Below are 17,348 nucleotides of genomic sequence, written 5' to 3' on the forward strand. Positions count from 1 at the left end.
TTGTTAAGAGCCTTAAACAAGTAAATATTCATGAAACGCTTAGAATAGTGTCAGGCCATAGTAAGTGCTCAATAAACATTAGTTGTCATTATTATAATTGTCCACATTAATCACTCTTTCTCTCCTCTTTTGTATTTTTCGCAAATACCACGCAGTTAGCACTTACTTATTTTCTAGTTGTTCTGTTTATAATGTTAGTTTATTCCAGTTTTCTCGTCCCAGCTGAAGTCATTTCAAGGTAGGGACAATGTTCTATATTTCTTCTGTGTACCTCCATAGGGCCTAACCCAGTGTTTGATGCAACACAGGGATTCTGTAAATACTGTTTTTTTCTGCTGGTTCACTCAGAATGTCTGGGAACCAGTATTTATTCAATCTCTTTAGGTGTTGCTTCTGTGTAGCCAAGTTGGAGAACTGCTGTGCTAGACGGTTGGATTGCAAGAATGTCGTCCTGTAGGGTATTTACCCAGGGTACGGCATTAGGCAATTGCAACTCCATAGCTACCTTATAAAACTCTGTCAAGTAATATGCAGTCTAGACATGACTCACTTTCTAAGAGGAGCTTTGAGGAGTGAGGAGATATTTGAACATGAATTCTGTTAGCAAGACTCTGAGACCCTGAAACGTTATTTTGTTTGATTCATTTCCATTCCCACATGATTGTGGCTGGAACTTTTGCTTTCATTTTTGGCCAGGCTGACTCCTGCATATGTATCATTTTCCATACACTGGATCCCTGCTTTTTGCCCGACCAGAGGGGAGTGGCAATTCCTGAGTCACGGCTACTGAGTCTCCTTCAGCACTCTGTGATTTCCTTGGGAGTCTGGAGTCTGTCATCCTCTCTAACCTTGTGGTTTCTCTGGCTTGATGACTTTCATCTTTTTGTCTCAAGATACAGCTTTAAAAATACTTATATATATATACTTGAGAAAAGTAACATCATTAGGATATGTCAAAATATAGACTTGTTCTATTTCTTTGGCCAGTATGACCTATTCTGAACAACTTGCTATTCTAGAAGGTTCTATTTCATTAGTTGATGTAACGTGTATAATTTACATTGTCTTTTATTTTTATAGTTAAATTATTCTTGTATTTATTTAGAAAATATTTCTTGAGTATCTGTGATGTGCCAGACATTGTGATAGTCGCTTGAAATATAAAGATTAAAGACCTAGTCCCTCATAGACTCCCTGGAGAGATGGTCCAGGGTATGATGGAGCAATGTGTGAACTGCTGTGATGACATGTAGGCAGGGCACCTATCCACATACAGGGTTACTGTACCAGATGCTCTCATATGTATTGAGTCATTTAATTCTCACAATAACTTTAGGATGGAGTGGACATGTGTTTTCATTTTAAAGACAGGGAAACTGGATCTCAGAGAGAGTAAGCCATTTGCCCAAGTTCACAAAGCCAACAAATTAATTTTTTATTTAACTGCCCACTCCTGGTAGTGTTTTGTTAATTAATAAACTTTATTTTTAGAGCAGTTTTAGGTCACAGCAAAATTGAGTAAAACGTTTTTCCATATACCACCCACCCCACCCTCAACCTCCCAGGCATCCTGCACCACAGTGATATCTTTGTTACAGCAAATGAACCTACACTGACACATCATTGTCACTCAAAGTCCATACTTTACATTAGGTTTCATTCTTGGTGTTGTGTATTCACCATTGCAATATTATAAAGAATAGTTTCACTGACCTACAAATCCTCTGTGCTCTGCCTATTCATACCTCCCTCCTTCCCTCCTAACCCCGGCAACCACTGTCTCCATAATTTTACCTTTTCTAGAATGTCACATAGTTGGAATCATATAGCATGTAGTTCTTTCATATTGGCTTCTTTCATTTAGTACTATGCACTTATTTATTCATGTCTTTTCATGGCTTGATAGCTCATTTCCTTTTAACTCTGAAAAATATTCTATTGTTTGGATGTACCAGTTTATCCATTCACTTAATAAAGGATATCTTGGTTGTTTCCAAGTTTTGACAGTTATGAATAAAACTGCTATATACATCCGTATGCAGGTTTTTGAGTGGACATAAATTTTCAGTTTATTTGAGTGAATACCAAGGAGTGTGATTTCTGGATTATGTGGTAAGAGTATGTTTATTTTTGTAAGAAAACACTGAACTGTCTTCCAAAATGGCTATACCATTTTGCATTCTCACCAGCAATGAATAAGTTACTGTAGTTCCACATCCTTACCAGCATTTGGAATTATCAGTGTTTTGGACTTTGGTTGAATATTAGGTGTGTAGAGGCATTTCATTGTTTTAATTTGCAATTCTCTAATGACATATGATATTGAACATCTTTTTGTATGCTTATTTGCCATCTATATATCTTTTTTGGTGAGCTCTTTTGCCTATTTACAAAAATCAAGTTATTCATTTTCTTAGTGTTATCTATTAATATTTTATATCTGAGGTAAACATAAGAGAATCACCTTATTAAAAAAGAAAAAAAGCATCTCCTGATAGCTCAGCTGGGAGCTGACTTGGTACTTAGCTAGGCCATGATGTTCTTGTGTTGAACATGAGCAGTTTCATAGGTCATCCACTCTGAGACAGTTGTGGTTTGAGACAAAAACAAGATCACCTTGTAATCATGCCTGAACACAGACAAAAAAGCAAGAACATGGTGCAAACCACAAAAATGACCAACATCCCCTCTCCATGCTAACATGACTGCCGCTGCTTTTTTATCGATCTCAGCTTTAGCCCTACTCCATTCCTCATGTCTCATAGATAAAAATTAATATACTCAGTGATAAAATTGCTCCCACTTTCTGACAGTACCAAATCCAGAGGCAAAACCACTTTTACCTGGAACCTCCCCAACAAGACTGAGGGGGTCCCCAGGATGCAGGACTTTCAGTACTACAATCGGGAAATTCCTGGGCCAGTTTGATCACCCTACTCTCTAAAATAACCTAACACAAGCCCAAATATTTTAACAAGCTCCTCCTAACATCCTCATACTGAGATACCTCCAAGTTCCCAATAGTATTTGGTCTCCATTGCTGCAAACACTTCCAATAAATCCAACCTTGTTATACCGTGTTCCTGGTGGTCTTTGTTGATGGGCAAAGACCAGTCAACAAAATCAAAATGAAGCAAATACTATAGCAATAATTTAATAGATTGCTCCTTAGCAATAATGTTTTAAACGATTCATTTCCTTCTGACAATAAGAAGTAGAAAATTGCATAACTTACAGGGAAACCAAACAGCATGTTGAATCTTAACATAAAAGAAAAATGTCCAGAAAATATTATTATGCCATCCTAAGGACTTTGTTTTATTGTTTTTATAACAACTTCCCTTCCTTTCTGTTTGTCAGGGATCATGTCTGACCACCAGTTTGGTAACCAGTTTATGTGCAGTGTGGTGGCCTCTCATGTGAGTCATCTGCCCACAACCAACCTCAGCTTCGTCTGGATTGCTCCACCTGCTGGCACAGGCTGTGTGAATTTCATGTAAGTACCCAAAATGTCTGTGACTGGTACAGAAGGCAAATGTGTTATCAAACCAAACTTGGGTCCACTCAGCTGCACACAGTAAAGCCAATCTGTGGACATCAGCTTGTGGTGAAGGGAAGTACAGTGTTTATATCAGGGCACCAAACAAGGAGTCCAGGCAGCTAGTGCTCAAAACACCTGAACTCCCCAGTGGCTTTCAGGGAAAGGTTTTTTAAAGACAGGGTGAGGGAGAGGTGGGGTACGTGATCAGCTCATGGACATTCTTCTGATTGGTTGATGGCAAGGTAAACAGGAGTCGATATTATCAACCTCTGGTTCCAGCTGGTGTGGGGTCAAGGTGTTTGTGGGCAGCATACAGTTAACCACCTGGTGGTTAACCACCTGAAACCTGGTGGGGGTTTCAGTATCTACACAGCAGCTCAGAGGACATGGCTCAGAATATTATCTGTAGCCCTTGAGGAGGAACTAAAGGTCCTTGACTAAACTATTATAATTTTGTCTTGCTTGTCTGTTTGCCTTTGTTTCCGTATTTTCTTACTTCTCTGATTAAATTTATGCTTTGGCACTCAGGGAAGGCCTAGGAGGCTAAAGTTTTTCTACAAGTAAGAGACAGGTGTAGCACATGAGGTGGTCTGTCCTGGGAAGGCCCCATAGGGTCCGGCTAGGTTACAAATATACCTCTCATGAGGTTACATATACAGTCACTATTTAAATGTATTATTTTAACAGATTTAACATTAAAGCCTCTCATTTTGGTGTCAAAAGAGGCCAAAACTGTAAAAAAAAAAAAAGTAATTTTAGCAGTTTATTTTTGCATATTTATTTATACCTCAGGAGATCTAAATTGGATTTTAGCTGATTAAAATATACAATAAGATAAAAGTATGTGAAGAAATCAAGGCAATAGGAAAATGATATTCAGAAAATAAGATGAAAACAGGTACAAAAAAATGCTGTGAGGCTCCATACATGGTTTAGAAGAAGACCACAGATTAGAGATTTAGCTTTTAGCTTTCTAGCCACTAGTGCCAAGAGGAAAATGTGATCAGTTAGCTGATTCATAGTGGTAAGAAGTCAGAACTCTATAGAAATCTACTGAATCTCTCCTTTGCTTTCATTAAGAGGAAACAGGGAAATGTAGTGAGCAATGTCCCAACAGCATCCTTAGATAAACTCTGAACTACGCTTCAAAGTCTGTGACTTGTGACATCTCTCAGTATAGATTGTTCCCCTACCCTTGCCATACAATCACTGCTTCTCATCTTTCTTAGTCGTCTCTTTTTTCCCTCATAGCCCTTTGTTCACTTCTAACACATGATATACTTCATTTATTTAATTATGTATGTTATTTATTGTGTGATTGTTCCTGCTGAAATGCAAGTTCCTTGAAGGCAAGAATGCATTTCTATTTTGTTCACTGATTTGCCCCAGTTGTCTAGTACAGTCTCTGCACACACAGTAAGCATTTACTAAATATTTCTTGAATGGACGAGTAGGCCAATGGAACAAGGTCAAAGGCAGTTCAGAAACAGCTATTCTATGGGCAGTCAGGTGAAACAGAGCTGGAATTCATCTTGAATAGTGTTCTATTCCAACTTTCTATTCAGACAACAAAATCCCATAAAACCTGCATACTCCAAAATTTACCACAACCTTTTCTTCTCCCTTAATAATACACAGTTGAATGTCAAGGGTTTATATCACATCACTGATTATCTACTCTCTCTCTGCCTATCCTCTGGGTCAGGGGTCCCCAAACCCCCCGCAGTCCGCAGACTGATAGCGGCCTGTTAGGAACCAGTCCGCACAGCAGGAAGTGAGCAGCGGGTGAGGAGCGAAGCTTTCTCTGCTGCTCCCCATCACTCCCCATCACTTGCATACTGCCTGAACCATCTCCCCCCACCCCCCCGTGTCTTCCATGAAACCGGTCCCTGGTGCCAAGACGGTTGGGGACCACTGCTCTGGGTTACTCAGGCTGCAAACGTGAGATTCATCCCACCCAGGTGGTTGACATTTAATCCCATCATTTTCTCCCTCAAAGTTTTTCACACTTGAACCCTTTCCTTCCAGTACCTCTTGCTAAGATGATTGCAGTAGCTTCCTAACTGGTCTGTTCACCTCCAGCCTATTTCCCATCCAGTCCATCTTGCACATTGTTGTCCAGTTAATCTTTCTAAGGCACAAGTGCTCAAAACTTGGATATCCTAAGACTTCCTTCTAAAGGCCAGCCCTTGGACATTGGTTTCAAGGTTCTTCCAAATCTTGCTGTTGATCATCTTCTCTCATCTCCCATAACCTGCACCTCCTGATGGGCACAAATTGGCAGTACTTCCCACAATTCCCTATACATTCCATGACTTCCTCTCTTTCGCCATGCTTTTCCCTTAGCCTAGAACGCTTTATTCTCTCAAATTCAATTGTTAAATTCCTATTCTTTCTTCAAGCTGGCATTCTTTTTATTTATTTATTTATTTTCATCTTTATTGGAGTATAATTGCTTTACAATGGTGTGTTAGTTTCTGCTTTATAACAGAGTGAATCAGTTATACATATACATATGTTCCCATATCTCTTTCCTCTTGCGTCTCCCTCCCTCCCACCCTCCCTATCCCACCCCTCCAGGCGGTCACAGAGCACCGAGCTGATCTCCCTGTGCTATGCAGCTGCTTCCCACTAGCTATCTACCTTACGTTTGGTAGTGTATATATGTCCATGCCTCTCTCTCCAAGCTGGCATTCTTAAAAAATCTTGTGTAAAGCTTCTAAGATATCAGCAACAGAAGTGATGTGTATTGTCACATTTTGCTTGTAACTCTATTATAATGCTGACTATATTTTACTCTATATTTATTTGAGTTAATTTCTTGCCTTTTCTATTAGATTAGATTGGATAAGGGCAAATTCTTATTTCTTCGTGATTCCTCCACAGTTGGTTCAAGGAATTATACATAGAATTCACAGAAAATGCCCTTTGAATTCTGTATCCTGGGAGGGTGGGGGTTATTGGTTCTAGGACCTCCCATGTATGGTCAAGTCCTGTATGTGAAACGGCATGGTACAGCAGACCCTCTGTATCTGTGGTTTCTTCATCCAGAGATTCAACCCACCATGGAAGCAAAATCCGGGGATACGGAGGGCCAGCTGTATCTGATGTACAATGTTGTCTTTTTCTTTAGTTTAATAGTAAGCTCTGACTCCCTCTTTTGGCATGCTTTATCTTACTCAAGTTGGCACTTGTTAGGGTAATTTAAATTCTTGCCATGCATAACTTCTTCATTTAAAACAAGAATTACTTTTTTGAAAGAACACAAATTAAATCTATGCCAGCAATACAGAACTGCCTATGTCCAAATAGATATAGTTACTCATTTAACCTGTTTTAAAATGATATTTGATGGCTTATGGCCTCACTGTTGCTGGGATATCAAATTGTATTCTCTTCTGATAAATAATGTAGGTATTTTTTGGGGGGTGCCCTCAAAATACATGGTATGGGCCAAGTGAATCTGAGACTTAATTTTCCCACCCATTATATAAGATTAGTAATAATTTCCTGAAAAGGGTTGTTATGAGCATGAAGAGTCCTGGATCTAGTCCTCAGCTTTGCAGGAAGTCCAGAGTCTGCAGAGGTGACCAGCCTCAAATCAGGGACTCCCCAAACCAAAAACAAAATTGGAAGATGCTGATAAATAACCAAGGAACTGGACGTTGGTTCAAGATGGCGGAGTAGAAGGACATGCTCTCACTCCCTCTTTCGAAAACACTGGAATCACAGCTAACTGCTGAATAGTCATTGACAGGAAGACACTGGAACTCACTGAAAAAGATACCCCACATGCAAAGACAAAGGAGAAGCCGCAATGAGACAGTAGGAGGGGTGCTATCACAATAAAATCAAATCCCATAACTGCTGGGTGGTGACTCACAAACTGGAGAACACTTATACCACAGAAGTCCACCCACTGGTGTGAAGGTTCTGAGTCACACATCAGGCTTCCCAACCTGGGGGTCCGGCAACAGGAGGAGGAATTCCTGGAGAATCAGACTTTGAAGGCTAACGGGATTGATTGCAGGACTTCAACAAGACTGGGGGAAACTGAGACTCCACTCTTGGAGGGAACATGCAAAGTAGTGTGTGCATCAGGATGCAGGGGAAGGAGCAGTGACCCCATAGGAGACTGAACCAGACCTACCTGCTAATGTTGGAGGGTCTCCTGCAGAGGCGGGGGCAGCTGTGGCTCACCAAGGGACAAGGACACTGGCAGCAGGAGTTCTGGTAAGTACTTCTTGGTGTGAGCCCCCCCAGAGTCCACCATTAGCTCCACCAAAGAGCCCGGGTAGGCTCCAGTGTTGGGTCACCTCAGGCCAAACAACCAACAGGGAGGGAACCCAGCCCCACCCATCATGAGACAAGCAGATTAAAGTTTTACTGAGCTCTGCCCAGCAGAGCAACAGCCAGCTCTACCCACCACCAGTCCCTCCCATCAGGAAACTTGCACAAGTCTCTTAGATAGCCTCATCCACCAGAGGGCAGAAAGTAGAAGCAAGAAGAACTACAGTCCTGCAGCCTGTGGAACAAAAACCACAATCACAGAAAGATAGACAACATGAAAAGGCAGAGGGCTATGTACCAGATGAAGGAAGAAGATAAAACCCCAGAAAAACAACTAAATGAAGTGGAGATATGCAATCTTCCAGAAAAAGAATTGAGAATAATGATAGTGAAGATGATCCAGGACCTCGCGAAAAAAATGGAGGCAAAGATCGAGCAGATGCAAGAAATGTTTAACAAAGATCTAGAAGAATGAAAGAACAAACAGAGATGAACAAAACAATAACTGAAATGAAAATTACACTAGAAAGCATCAATAGCAAAATAACTGAGGCAGAAGAACAGATAAGTGACCTGCAAGACAGAATGGTGGAATTCACTGCTGGGGAAGAGAATAAAGAAAAAAGAATGAAAAGAAATGAAGACAGCCTAAGACACCTCTGGGACAACATTAAATGCAACAACATTCACATTATAGGGGTCCCAGAACGAGAAGAGAGAGTGAAAGGACCTGAGAAAATATTTGAAGAGATTATAGTCAAAAACTTCCCTAGCATGGGAAAGGAAATAGCCACACACGTACAGGAAGTGCAGAGAGTCCCACACAGGATAAACCCAAGGAGAAACACGCCGAGATACATAGTAATCAAGTTGGCAAAAATTAAAGACAAAGAAAAATTATTGAAAGCAGCAAGGGACAAATGACAAATAACAAACAAGGGAACTCCCATAAGGTTAACAGCTGATTTCTCAGCAGAAACTCTAAGCCAGAAGGGAGTGGCATGATATACTTAAAGTGATGAAAAGGAAGAACCTACAACCAAGATTACTCTACCCAGCAGAGACCTCATTAAGATTCGATGGAGAAATCAAAAGCTAAGAGAATTCAGCACCACCATATCAGCTCAACAATAAATGCTAAAGGAACTTCTCCAAGTGGGAAACACAAGAGAAGAAAAGGACCTACAAAAACAAACCCAAAACAATTAAGAAAATGGTCATAGGAACATACATATCAATAACTGCCTTAAACGTGAATGGATTAAATGCTCCAACCAAAAGACACAGGCTTGCTGAATGGATACAAAAACAAGACCCATATATATGCTGCCTACAAGAGACCCGCTTCAGACCTAGGGACACATACAGACTGAAAGTGAGGGGATGGAAAAAGATATTAATTGCAAATGGAAATCGAAGGAAAGCTGGAGTAGCAATACTCATATCAGATGAAATAGACTTTAAAATAAAGAATGTTACAAGAGACAAGGAAGGACACTATATAATGATCAAGGGATCAATCCAAGAAGAAGATATAACAATTATAAATATATATGCACCCAATGTAGGAGCACTTCAATACATAAGACAACTGCTAACAGCTATAAAAGAGGAAATAGGCAATAACACGATAATAGTAGGGGACTTTAACACCTTGCTTACACCAATGGACTGACCATCCAAAATGAAAATAAATAAGGAAACACTAGCTTTAAATGACACAATAGACCAGATAGATTTAATTGATATTTATAGGACATTCCATTCAAAAACAGCAGATTACACTTTCTTCTCAAGTGCACACGGAACATTCTCCAGGATAGATCACATATTGGGTCACAAATCAAGCCTCAGTAAATTAAAGAATATTGAAATCATATCAAGCATCTTTTCTGACCACAACGCTATGAGATTAGAAATGAATTAACAGGGGAAAAAAATGTAAAAAAACACAAACACATGGAGGCTATACAATACGTTACTAAATAACCAAGAGATCACTGAAGAAATCCAAGAGGAAATAAAAAAATACCTAGCGACAAATGACAATGAAAACACGACGATCCAAAACCTATGGGATGCAGCAAAAGCAGTTCTAAGAGGGAAGTTCATAGCTATACAAGCCTACGTGAAGAAAAAAGAAAAATCTAAAATAAACAATCTAACATTACACCTAAAGGAACTAGAGAAAGAAGAACAAAGAAAACCCAAAGTTAGCAGAAGGAAAGAAATCATAAAGATCAGAGCAGAAATAAATGAAATAGAAACGAAGAAAACAATAGCAAAGATCAATAAAACTAAAAGCTGGTTCTTTGAGAAGATAAACAAAATTGATAAACCATTAGCCAGAGTCAAGAAGAAAGAGGGCCAGGACTCAAATCAATAAAATTAGAAATGAAAATGGAGAAGTTACAACAGACATCACAGAAATACAAGGCATCCTAAGAGACTACTACAAGCAACTCTGTGCCAGTAAAATGGACAACCTGGAAGAAATGGACAAATTCTTAGAAAGGTATAACCTTCCAAGACTGAACCAGGAAGAAATAGAATATATGAACAGACCAATCACAAGTAATGAAATTGAAACTGTGATTAAAAATCTTCCAACAACAAAAGTCCAGGACCAGATGGCTTCACAAGTGAGTTCTTTCAAACATTTAGAGAAGAGCTAACACCCATCCTTCTCAAACTCTTCCAAAAAATTGCAGAGGGAGGAACACTCCCAAACTCATTCTATGAGGCCACAATCACCCTGATACCAAAACCAGACAAAGATACTACAAAAAAAGAAAATTACAGACCACTATCACTGATGAATATAGATGCAGAAATCCTCAACAAAATACTAGCAAACAGAGTCCAACAACACATTAAAAGGATCATACACCATGATCAGTGGAATTTATCCCAGGGATGCAAGGATTGTTCAATATACACAAATCAATCATTGTGATACCTTATATTAACAAATTGAAGAATAAAAACCATATGATCATCTCAATAGATGCAGAAAAAGCTTTTGACAAAATTCGACACCCATTTATGATAAACACTCCAGGAAGTGGGCTTAGAAGGAATCTACTTCAACATAATAAAGGCCATATATGACAAACCCACAGCAAACATCATTGTCAATGGTGAAAAACTGAAAGCATTTCCTCTAAGATCAGGAACAAGACGAGGATGTCCACTCTTACCACTGTTATTCAACATAGTCTTGGAAATCCTAGCCATGGCAATCAGAGAAGAAAAAGAAATAAAAGGAATCCAAATTGGAAAAGAAGAAATTAAACTGTCACTGTTTGCAGATGATATGATAGTATACATAGAGAATCCTGAAGATGCCACCAGAAAACTACTAGAGCTAATCAATGAATTTGGTAAAGTTGCAGGATACAAAATTAATGCACAGAAATCTCTTCCATTCCTATACACTAATGAGGAAAAATCTGAAAGAGAAATTATGGAAACACTCCCATTTACCATTGCAACAAAAAGAATAAAATACTTAGGAATAAACCTACCTAGGGAGACAAAAGACCTGTATGCAGAAAACTATAAGACTCTGATGAAAGAAATTAAAAATGATACCAGCAGACAGAGAGATCTACCATGTTCTTGGATTGGAAGAATCAATATTGTGAAAATGACTATACTACCCAAAGCAATCTACAGATTCAATGCAATCCCTATCAAATTACCAATGGCATTTTTCATAGAACTAGAACAAAGAATCTTAAAATTTGTATGGAGACACAAAAGACCCTGAATCTCCAAAGCAGTCTTGAGGGAAAAAAAACGGTGCTGGAGGAATCAGACTCCCTGACTTCAGACTATACTACAAAGTTACAGTAATCAAGACAATATGGTACTGGCACAAAAACAGAAATATATATGGAACAGTATAGAAAGCCCAGGGATAAACCCACACACCTATGGTCAACTAATCTATGACGAAGGAGGCAAGGATATACACTGGAGAAAAGCCAGTCTTTCAGTACTTGGTGCTGGGAATACTGGACAGCTACTTGTAAAAGAATGAAATTAGAACACCCCTAACACCATACACAAAAATAAACTCAAAATGGATTAGAGACCTAAATGTAAGACCAGACAGTGTAAAACTCTTAGAGGAAAACATAGGAAGAACACTCTGACATAAATCACAGCAAGATATTTTTTGATCCACCTCCTAGAGTAATGGAAATAAAAACAAAAATAAATGGGACCTAATGAAACTCAAAGCTTTTCCACAGCAAAGGAAACCATAAACAAGACGAAAAGACCACCCTCAGAATGGGAGAAAATATTTGCAAATGAATCATCGGATGAAGGATTAATCTCCAAAATATATAAACAGCTCATGCAGCTCAATATTAAAAAAACAAACAACCCCATCCAAAAATGGGCAGAAGACCTAAATAGACATTTCACCACAGAAGACATACAGGTGGCCAAGAAGCACATGAAAAGCTGCTCAACATCACTAATTATTAGGGAAATACAAATCAAAACTACCATGAAGTATCACCTCACGCCAGTTAGAATGGGCATCATCAGAAAATCTACAAACAACAAATGCTGGAGAGGGTGTGGAGAAAAGGGAACCCTCTTGCACTCTTGGTGGGAATGTAAATTGATACAGCCACTATGGAGAACAGTATGGAGGTTCCTTAAAGAACTAAAAATAGAATAACCATATGACCCAGCAATCCCACTACTGGGCATATACCCTGAGAAAACCATAATTCAAAAAGACACATGCACCCCAATGTTCATTGCAGCACTATTTACAATAGCCAGGTCATGGAAGCAACCTAAATGCCCATCGACAGATGAATGGATAAAGAAGAAGTGGTACATATATACAATGGAATATTACTCAGCCATGGAAAGGAATGAAGTTGGGTCATTTGTAGTGACGTGGATGGATCTAGAGAGTATCATACAGAGTGAAGTAAGTCGGAAAGAGAAAAACAAATATCGTGTATTAACGCATATATGTTGAACCTAGAAAATGGTACAGGTGAACCGGTTTGCCGAGCAGAAATTGAGATACAGATGTAAACAACAAACATATGGGCACCAAAGGGGGAAAGCTGCAGGGGTGGGGGTTGTGGTGTGATGAATTGGGAGTTTGGGGTTGACATGTATACACTGATGTGTATAAAATGGATGACTAATAAGAAAATAAATAAACATAAAAAAAAAGAGCAGAGAAGTACATTGCTAAATACTTAGAAAGGTTTGTCATATAGTTTCAAAGTTATAGTTTCTTACCTATAGTTATAGTTTCTTACCTATAAAAGATAAATGGATCTTGAAAATGACAAATATTGGTTTTTTTTCTTGATATGGCTGATTTGCACTCCTCCAAATCAACTGGTTTTAAGTGCTCAGAGTCCCAGTGCTTTTATATCTGTTAATGCTTCTTTTTTTTTATACATTAATGTATTAAAAAAAATAACCAAGGTACTGGAAAGGTATTACCTTAGTGTTTTTATCCACACATTCTCTGACAATAATTAGCTGGGGAATTTGCCAAAATGCAAATTCCCTGTTCCAGAGAATCATATTCTCCAGAAGAGGGGGTCTGGGGATCTATATTTTAAACTCACATTCCAGGTGATTCTTACCAGAGAAGTCTGAGAAACATTGTAGTTTAATACATTGTCATTCTGGTATTGATTTATGGTAGGAGGAGAAATACATATTTTTAGTTCCCAGGTTTTTTTTAAAAAAATATCTGTCATCTAGGGTATCCTCTTTTTGGTATCAGTAATATTGGAAACCAAATTATAGTCAGAAGTGACTTGGCAAGCATAATGTAGGTATTTTAAGTCAGCCCCAAACAGTGTTTTATTAGCAGTTGGTAAAAAAAAATACAGTTTGGTTAGAAGTAATTTTTACTGATTACAAAGAAGTTTAGACACCCTCACTTGTATTTCATAATAAAATTTTGATGATGCAATTTGCACTTTTTAGCATTCTTAATAAATGTTTGAGTCTCTGCTTATTGTAAGCCATGACTATGTTGAATCTTACATAGAGTAGCTGCTTCCTATGTGGGCAAGATGTTTTTGTTGATCTCTTTTCCTAATTAGTTTGTGAGAGAGTACAGGAAAACTGATGATTGAACGTGGACCACTGAACAATTCATTTGAGATTTTCTGAACTAAAGTCTTGCAATTTCTTACCTTTGTTTCTTACTACAGTATTTATTACGTGTTCAGTAGAGGTATATGTAAGAGTTAATATCTATAATTAGTATGTGCCCAGTAGTACTTGAAGAGGATTGCTAATGTTCAACATTAATGTAAACATTTCACAAAGATAAAATAAAACAACCACCTATGGCATTTGAATATAAATATACTCTGATTCTCTCTTTTCTGACTAACTTCCAAAACTAAAGCTTTTACTTTTTAAGGTAGGGAGAATTACTTTTTAGAAATTAAACTTCAACCAGAGTTATATGCTTTTGTAATGTATTTTGTATGAGGTTTTCATATCATTAGTTAATTCATGTCATTATTTAATTTTTCACATGTGTTTTTTCTTTTTTAACTGGGTTTGAAATCCCCCAAGGTCAGGGACTGTGTTAGGTATTTTTATATATCTAATAGTTCTTAATACTGAACTATAGATAATAGAAAGTCCTCAATAAATATTTTTTCTTGCTTTATTTTTATTTATTGAAGTATAGTTGATTTACAACATCGTGTTAGTTTCAGGTGTACAGCACAGTGATTCAGATATATATATACATACATACATATATACATATTACATATATATTCCTTTTCAGATTCTTTTCCATTATAGGTTATTTCAAAATATTGAATATAGTCAATAAATATTTCTTAATAACTAATGACATATTTCATTGATTCGAAAATACAGAAGTTTCTTTTACATTTTGGTATCTCTAAAGTTGCGTCTTACATTTGATGGCATCTTACAATTATAACTTGCAGTATGTATTTTACTTTTTTTATTTATATATTTATTTATTTTTGTCTGTGTTGCGTCTTCGTTGCTGCATGCGGGCTTTCTCTAGTTGTGGAGAGCGGGGGCTACTCTTCGTTTGGTGCACGGGCTTCTCATTGCAGAGGTTTCTCTTGTTGTGGAGCATGGGCTCTACAGGTGAGCAGACAAGCCTTCGGGCTGGTGAGTGCTGGTTGGCACCGATCCTCTGTGTGGGAATCTCTCCACTTTGCCCTCTGCACCTCTGTTGCTGCACTCTCCTCCATGGCTCCGAAGCTTCCCTCCCACCCACCCCCTGTCTCCACCAGTGAAGGGACTTCCTGGTGTGTGGAAACCTTTCCTCCTTCACAGCTCCCTCCCAGAGGTGTAGGTCCCGTCCCTATTCTTTTGTCTCTCTTTTTTCTTTTTTCTTTTGCCCTACCCAGGTATGTGGGGAGTTTCTTGCCTTTTGAGAAGTCTGAGGTCTTCTGCCAGCGTTCAGTAGGTGTTCTGTAGGAGTTGTTCCACATGTAGATGTATTTCTGATGTATTTGTGGGGAGGAAGCTGATCTCCATGTCTTACTCCTCTGCCATCTTGAAGGTCTTCCCTGGACTGTCTTTTTACTGCCTTTCTCATTAAAAATAATCAAGTGAGAGACACAGAGAAGAGAATGGCCTGAGGATAAAGTTGCTGGTTGTACTGGTACAGATATATCAAATGGATCAAATAATAACTGAAGTTATTTTGTCATTAGTTTTTTGACACCAGTTGATGACATTTACATTTTAAGTGATAAGTTCATCCAGAGATCTGCTTAGTATGCAGATCTTACAACAGTAAGTTTGTATTTACTTTTGTATTTGATTAGTCTTTAATGATTAGTAAGCTTAATTATCTGAAGTTTTTGGATGTAAGTTTAAAAAAAAAATTCCCAAGGGTCAGGAGGTGGTACAGAGAGAAAAGAGGGAAGAGGAAGGAGAAGAAGAGGGTGGGGGGGGGATGAGGAGGAGGAGGAGAAAAGGTAGGGATGGAGGGAAGAAAGGATGGAAGGAAGTCTCCAGGGCCTCTAACCCGAAAAGTTAGTGAGAAACTAACAAGGAAAGAAGGCTAGGGCTTCCCTGGTGGTGCAGTGGTTGAGAGTCCGCCTGCCAATGCAGGGGGCGTGGGTTCGTGCCCCGGTCCGGGAAGATCCCACATGCCGCGGAGCAGCTAGGCCCGTGAGCCATGGCCGCTGAGCCTGCGCGTCCGGAGCCTGTGCTCTGCAACGGTAGAGGCCACAACAGTGAGAGGCCTGCGTACCGCAAAAAAAAAAAAGAAGGCCATAAAATAACAACTGCAAAATTCATTAATATTTTTGAAAATATACAACGTACCAGTCACTGTTCTAAGTAGTTGACATCTTTTAACCCATTTTATTCTCACAGTAATTCTATGAAGTGCTATTATTTTCTCAGTTTACAGATGAGTAAATCAAAGTGCAGAGATGTTATATAACTTGCCTAACATAACTCACCTAGTGATTGACACAGCCTGGATTTAGAAGACAGTCCAGTTTCAAGCAGGTGATTTTTGCCACTTTACTACATTTGCCTCTAAAATCATCACCTATTTTATAGGATAAAATACCCATGATATTGATATGATGAAAATTAGAGTTTTTAATGGGGTATCAGAATTTCTCAAACTTTTTAACGTGACAACATGTGTTTCCTATCCTCATTTTGAAATCTATCTCTGTATGAGATATTATAATATTATCTAACTCATTCAAATATCCTAAGGCACTGATTTAAACTTCTGAAATGTGGAGAACACAATAGACTCATATGTCAAACATAGGCCTGATCTTGATATGTATGATGTAGGTTCATTCTTTAGGTCCTGATTATACCCATCCCTTGTCACAAGGGGATTGCATATAGGGAGAGAATGTGTGAATTAAAGGCAAAATTGAATACTGTTAGATTTAAGTTAAACTGATTGGACAGATGCTAGGATAATATTAGAATAAAAATGGAACAAAAAAGAAGATCAGATTTGTGCCTAAATTAATGCTGATTTAACCTTAAGTGAACTCCCTCACGACTGAGAACAGAATGAAGCAAGCAATGTTCTATTTAAGATACTGAAGCAACAACAAAGAATTGAACTCAGGGCAGCAAAGAGGTATACAGGTGGACCATATTTGAACATTTGATATTTTAAAGGAAGATTCTCCTAGAGAGGCTTTAAAAGTACACTAGCAAGAAGACAAAAAATCATTTTAGAGGATTGAAGACACTGGTACTTTCTGAACACTGAACAGGCTCAAAGTAATACTGAGGCAGAGATTTGAAATGCTGCCTTGAGTATATCTCTGATGCCTTTAATTTTTGATGAGAGCCATTCTAGTCTTTCTGGATGATTCCCATGAAAGATAGCGTGGTTGCCCATTTATTCCCATCAATCAGAAGAAAGCACTGGAGATATTTGCCTTGTTACTTAAACATTTAAAATAAGATCAGGAACTTGCCCATGGGTGCATTTATGGGGAGTGCATTCATGCCT

At 38.4% G+C, this 17,348-nt stretch overlaps 1 protein-coding gene across 1 annotated transcript in view; it reads left to right on the forward strand.

Annotated features, from left to right (window-relative positions):
• RELN (reelin) overlaps positions 1-17,348 on the forward strand; it is a 511,249-nt gene that overhangs the window by 144,620 nt on the left and 349,281 nt on the right. Inside the window, exon 3 of the mRNA XM_082846929.1 lies at positions 3,361-3,496. Within this exon, the coding sequence (XP_082703055.1) occupies positions 3,361-3,496 (136 nt within the window). The remainder of the gene's footprint in view (positions 1-3,360; positions 3,497-17,348) is intronic.

Source organism: Leucopleurus acutus (assembly GCF_964270905.1).
Source record: "Leucopleurus acutus genome assembly, chromosome: 9".
Lineage (NCBI taxonomy): Eukaryota > Metazoa > Chordata > Mammalia > Artiodactyla > Delphinidae > Leucopleurus > Leucopleurus acutus.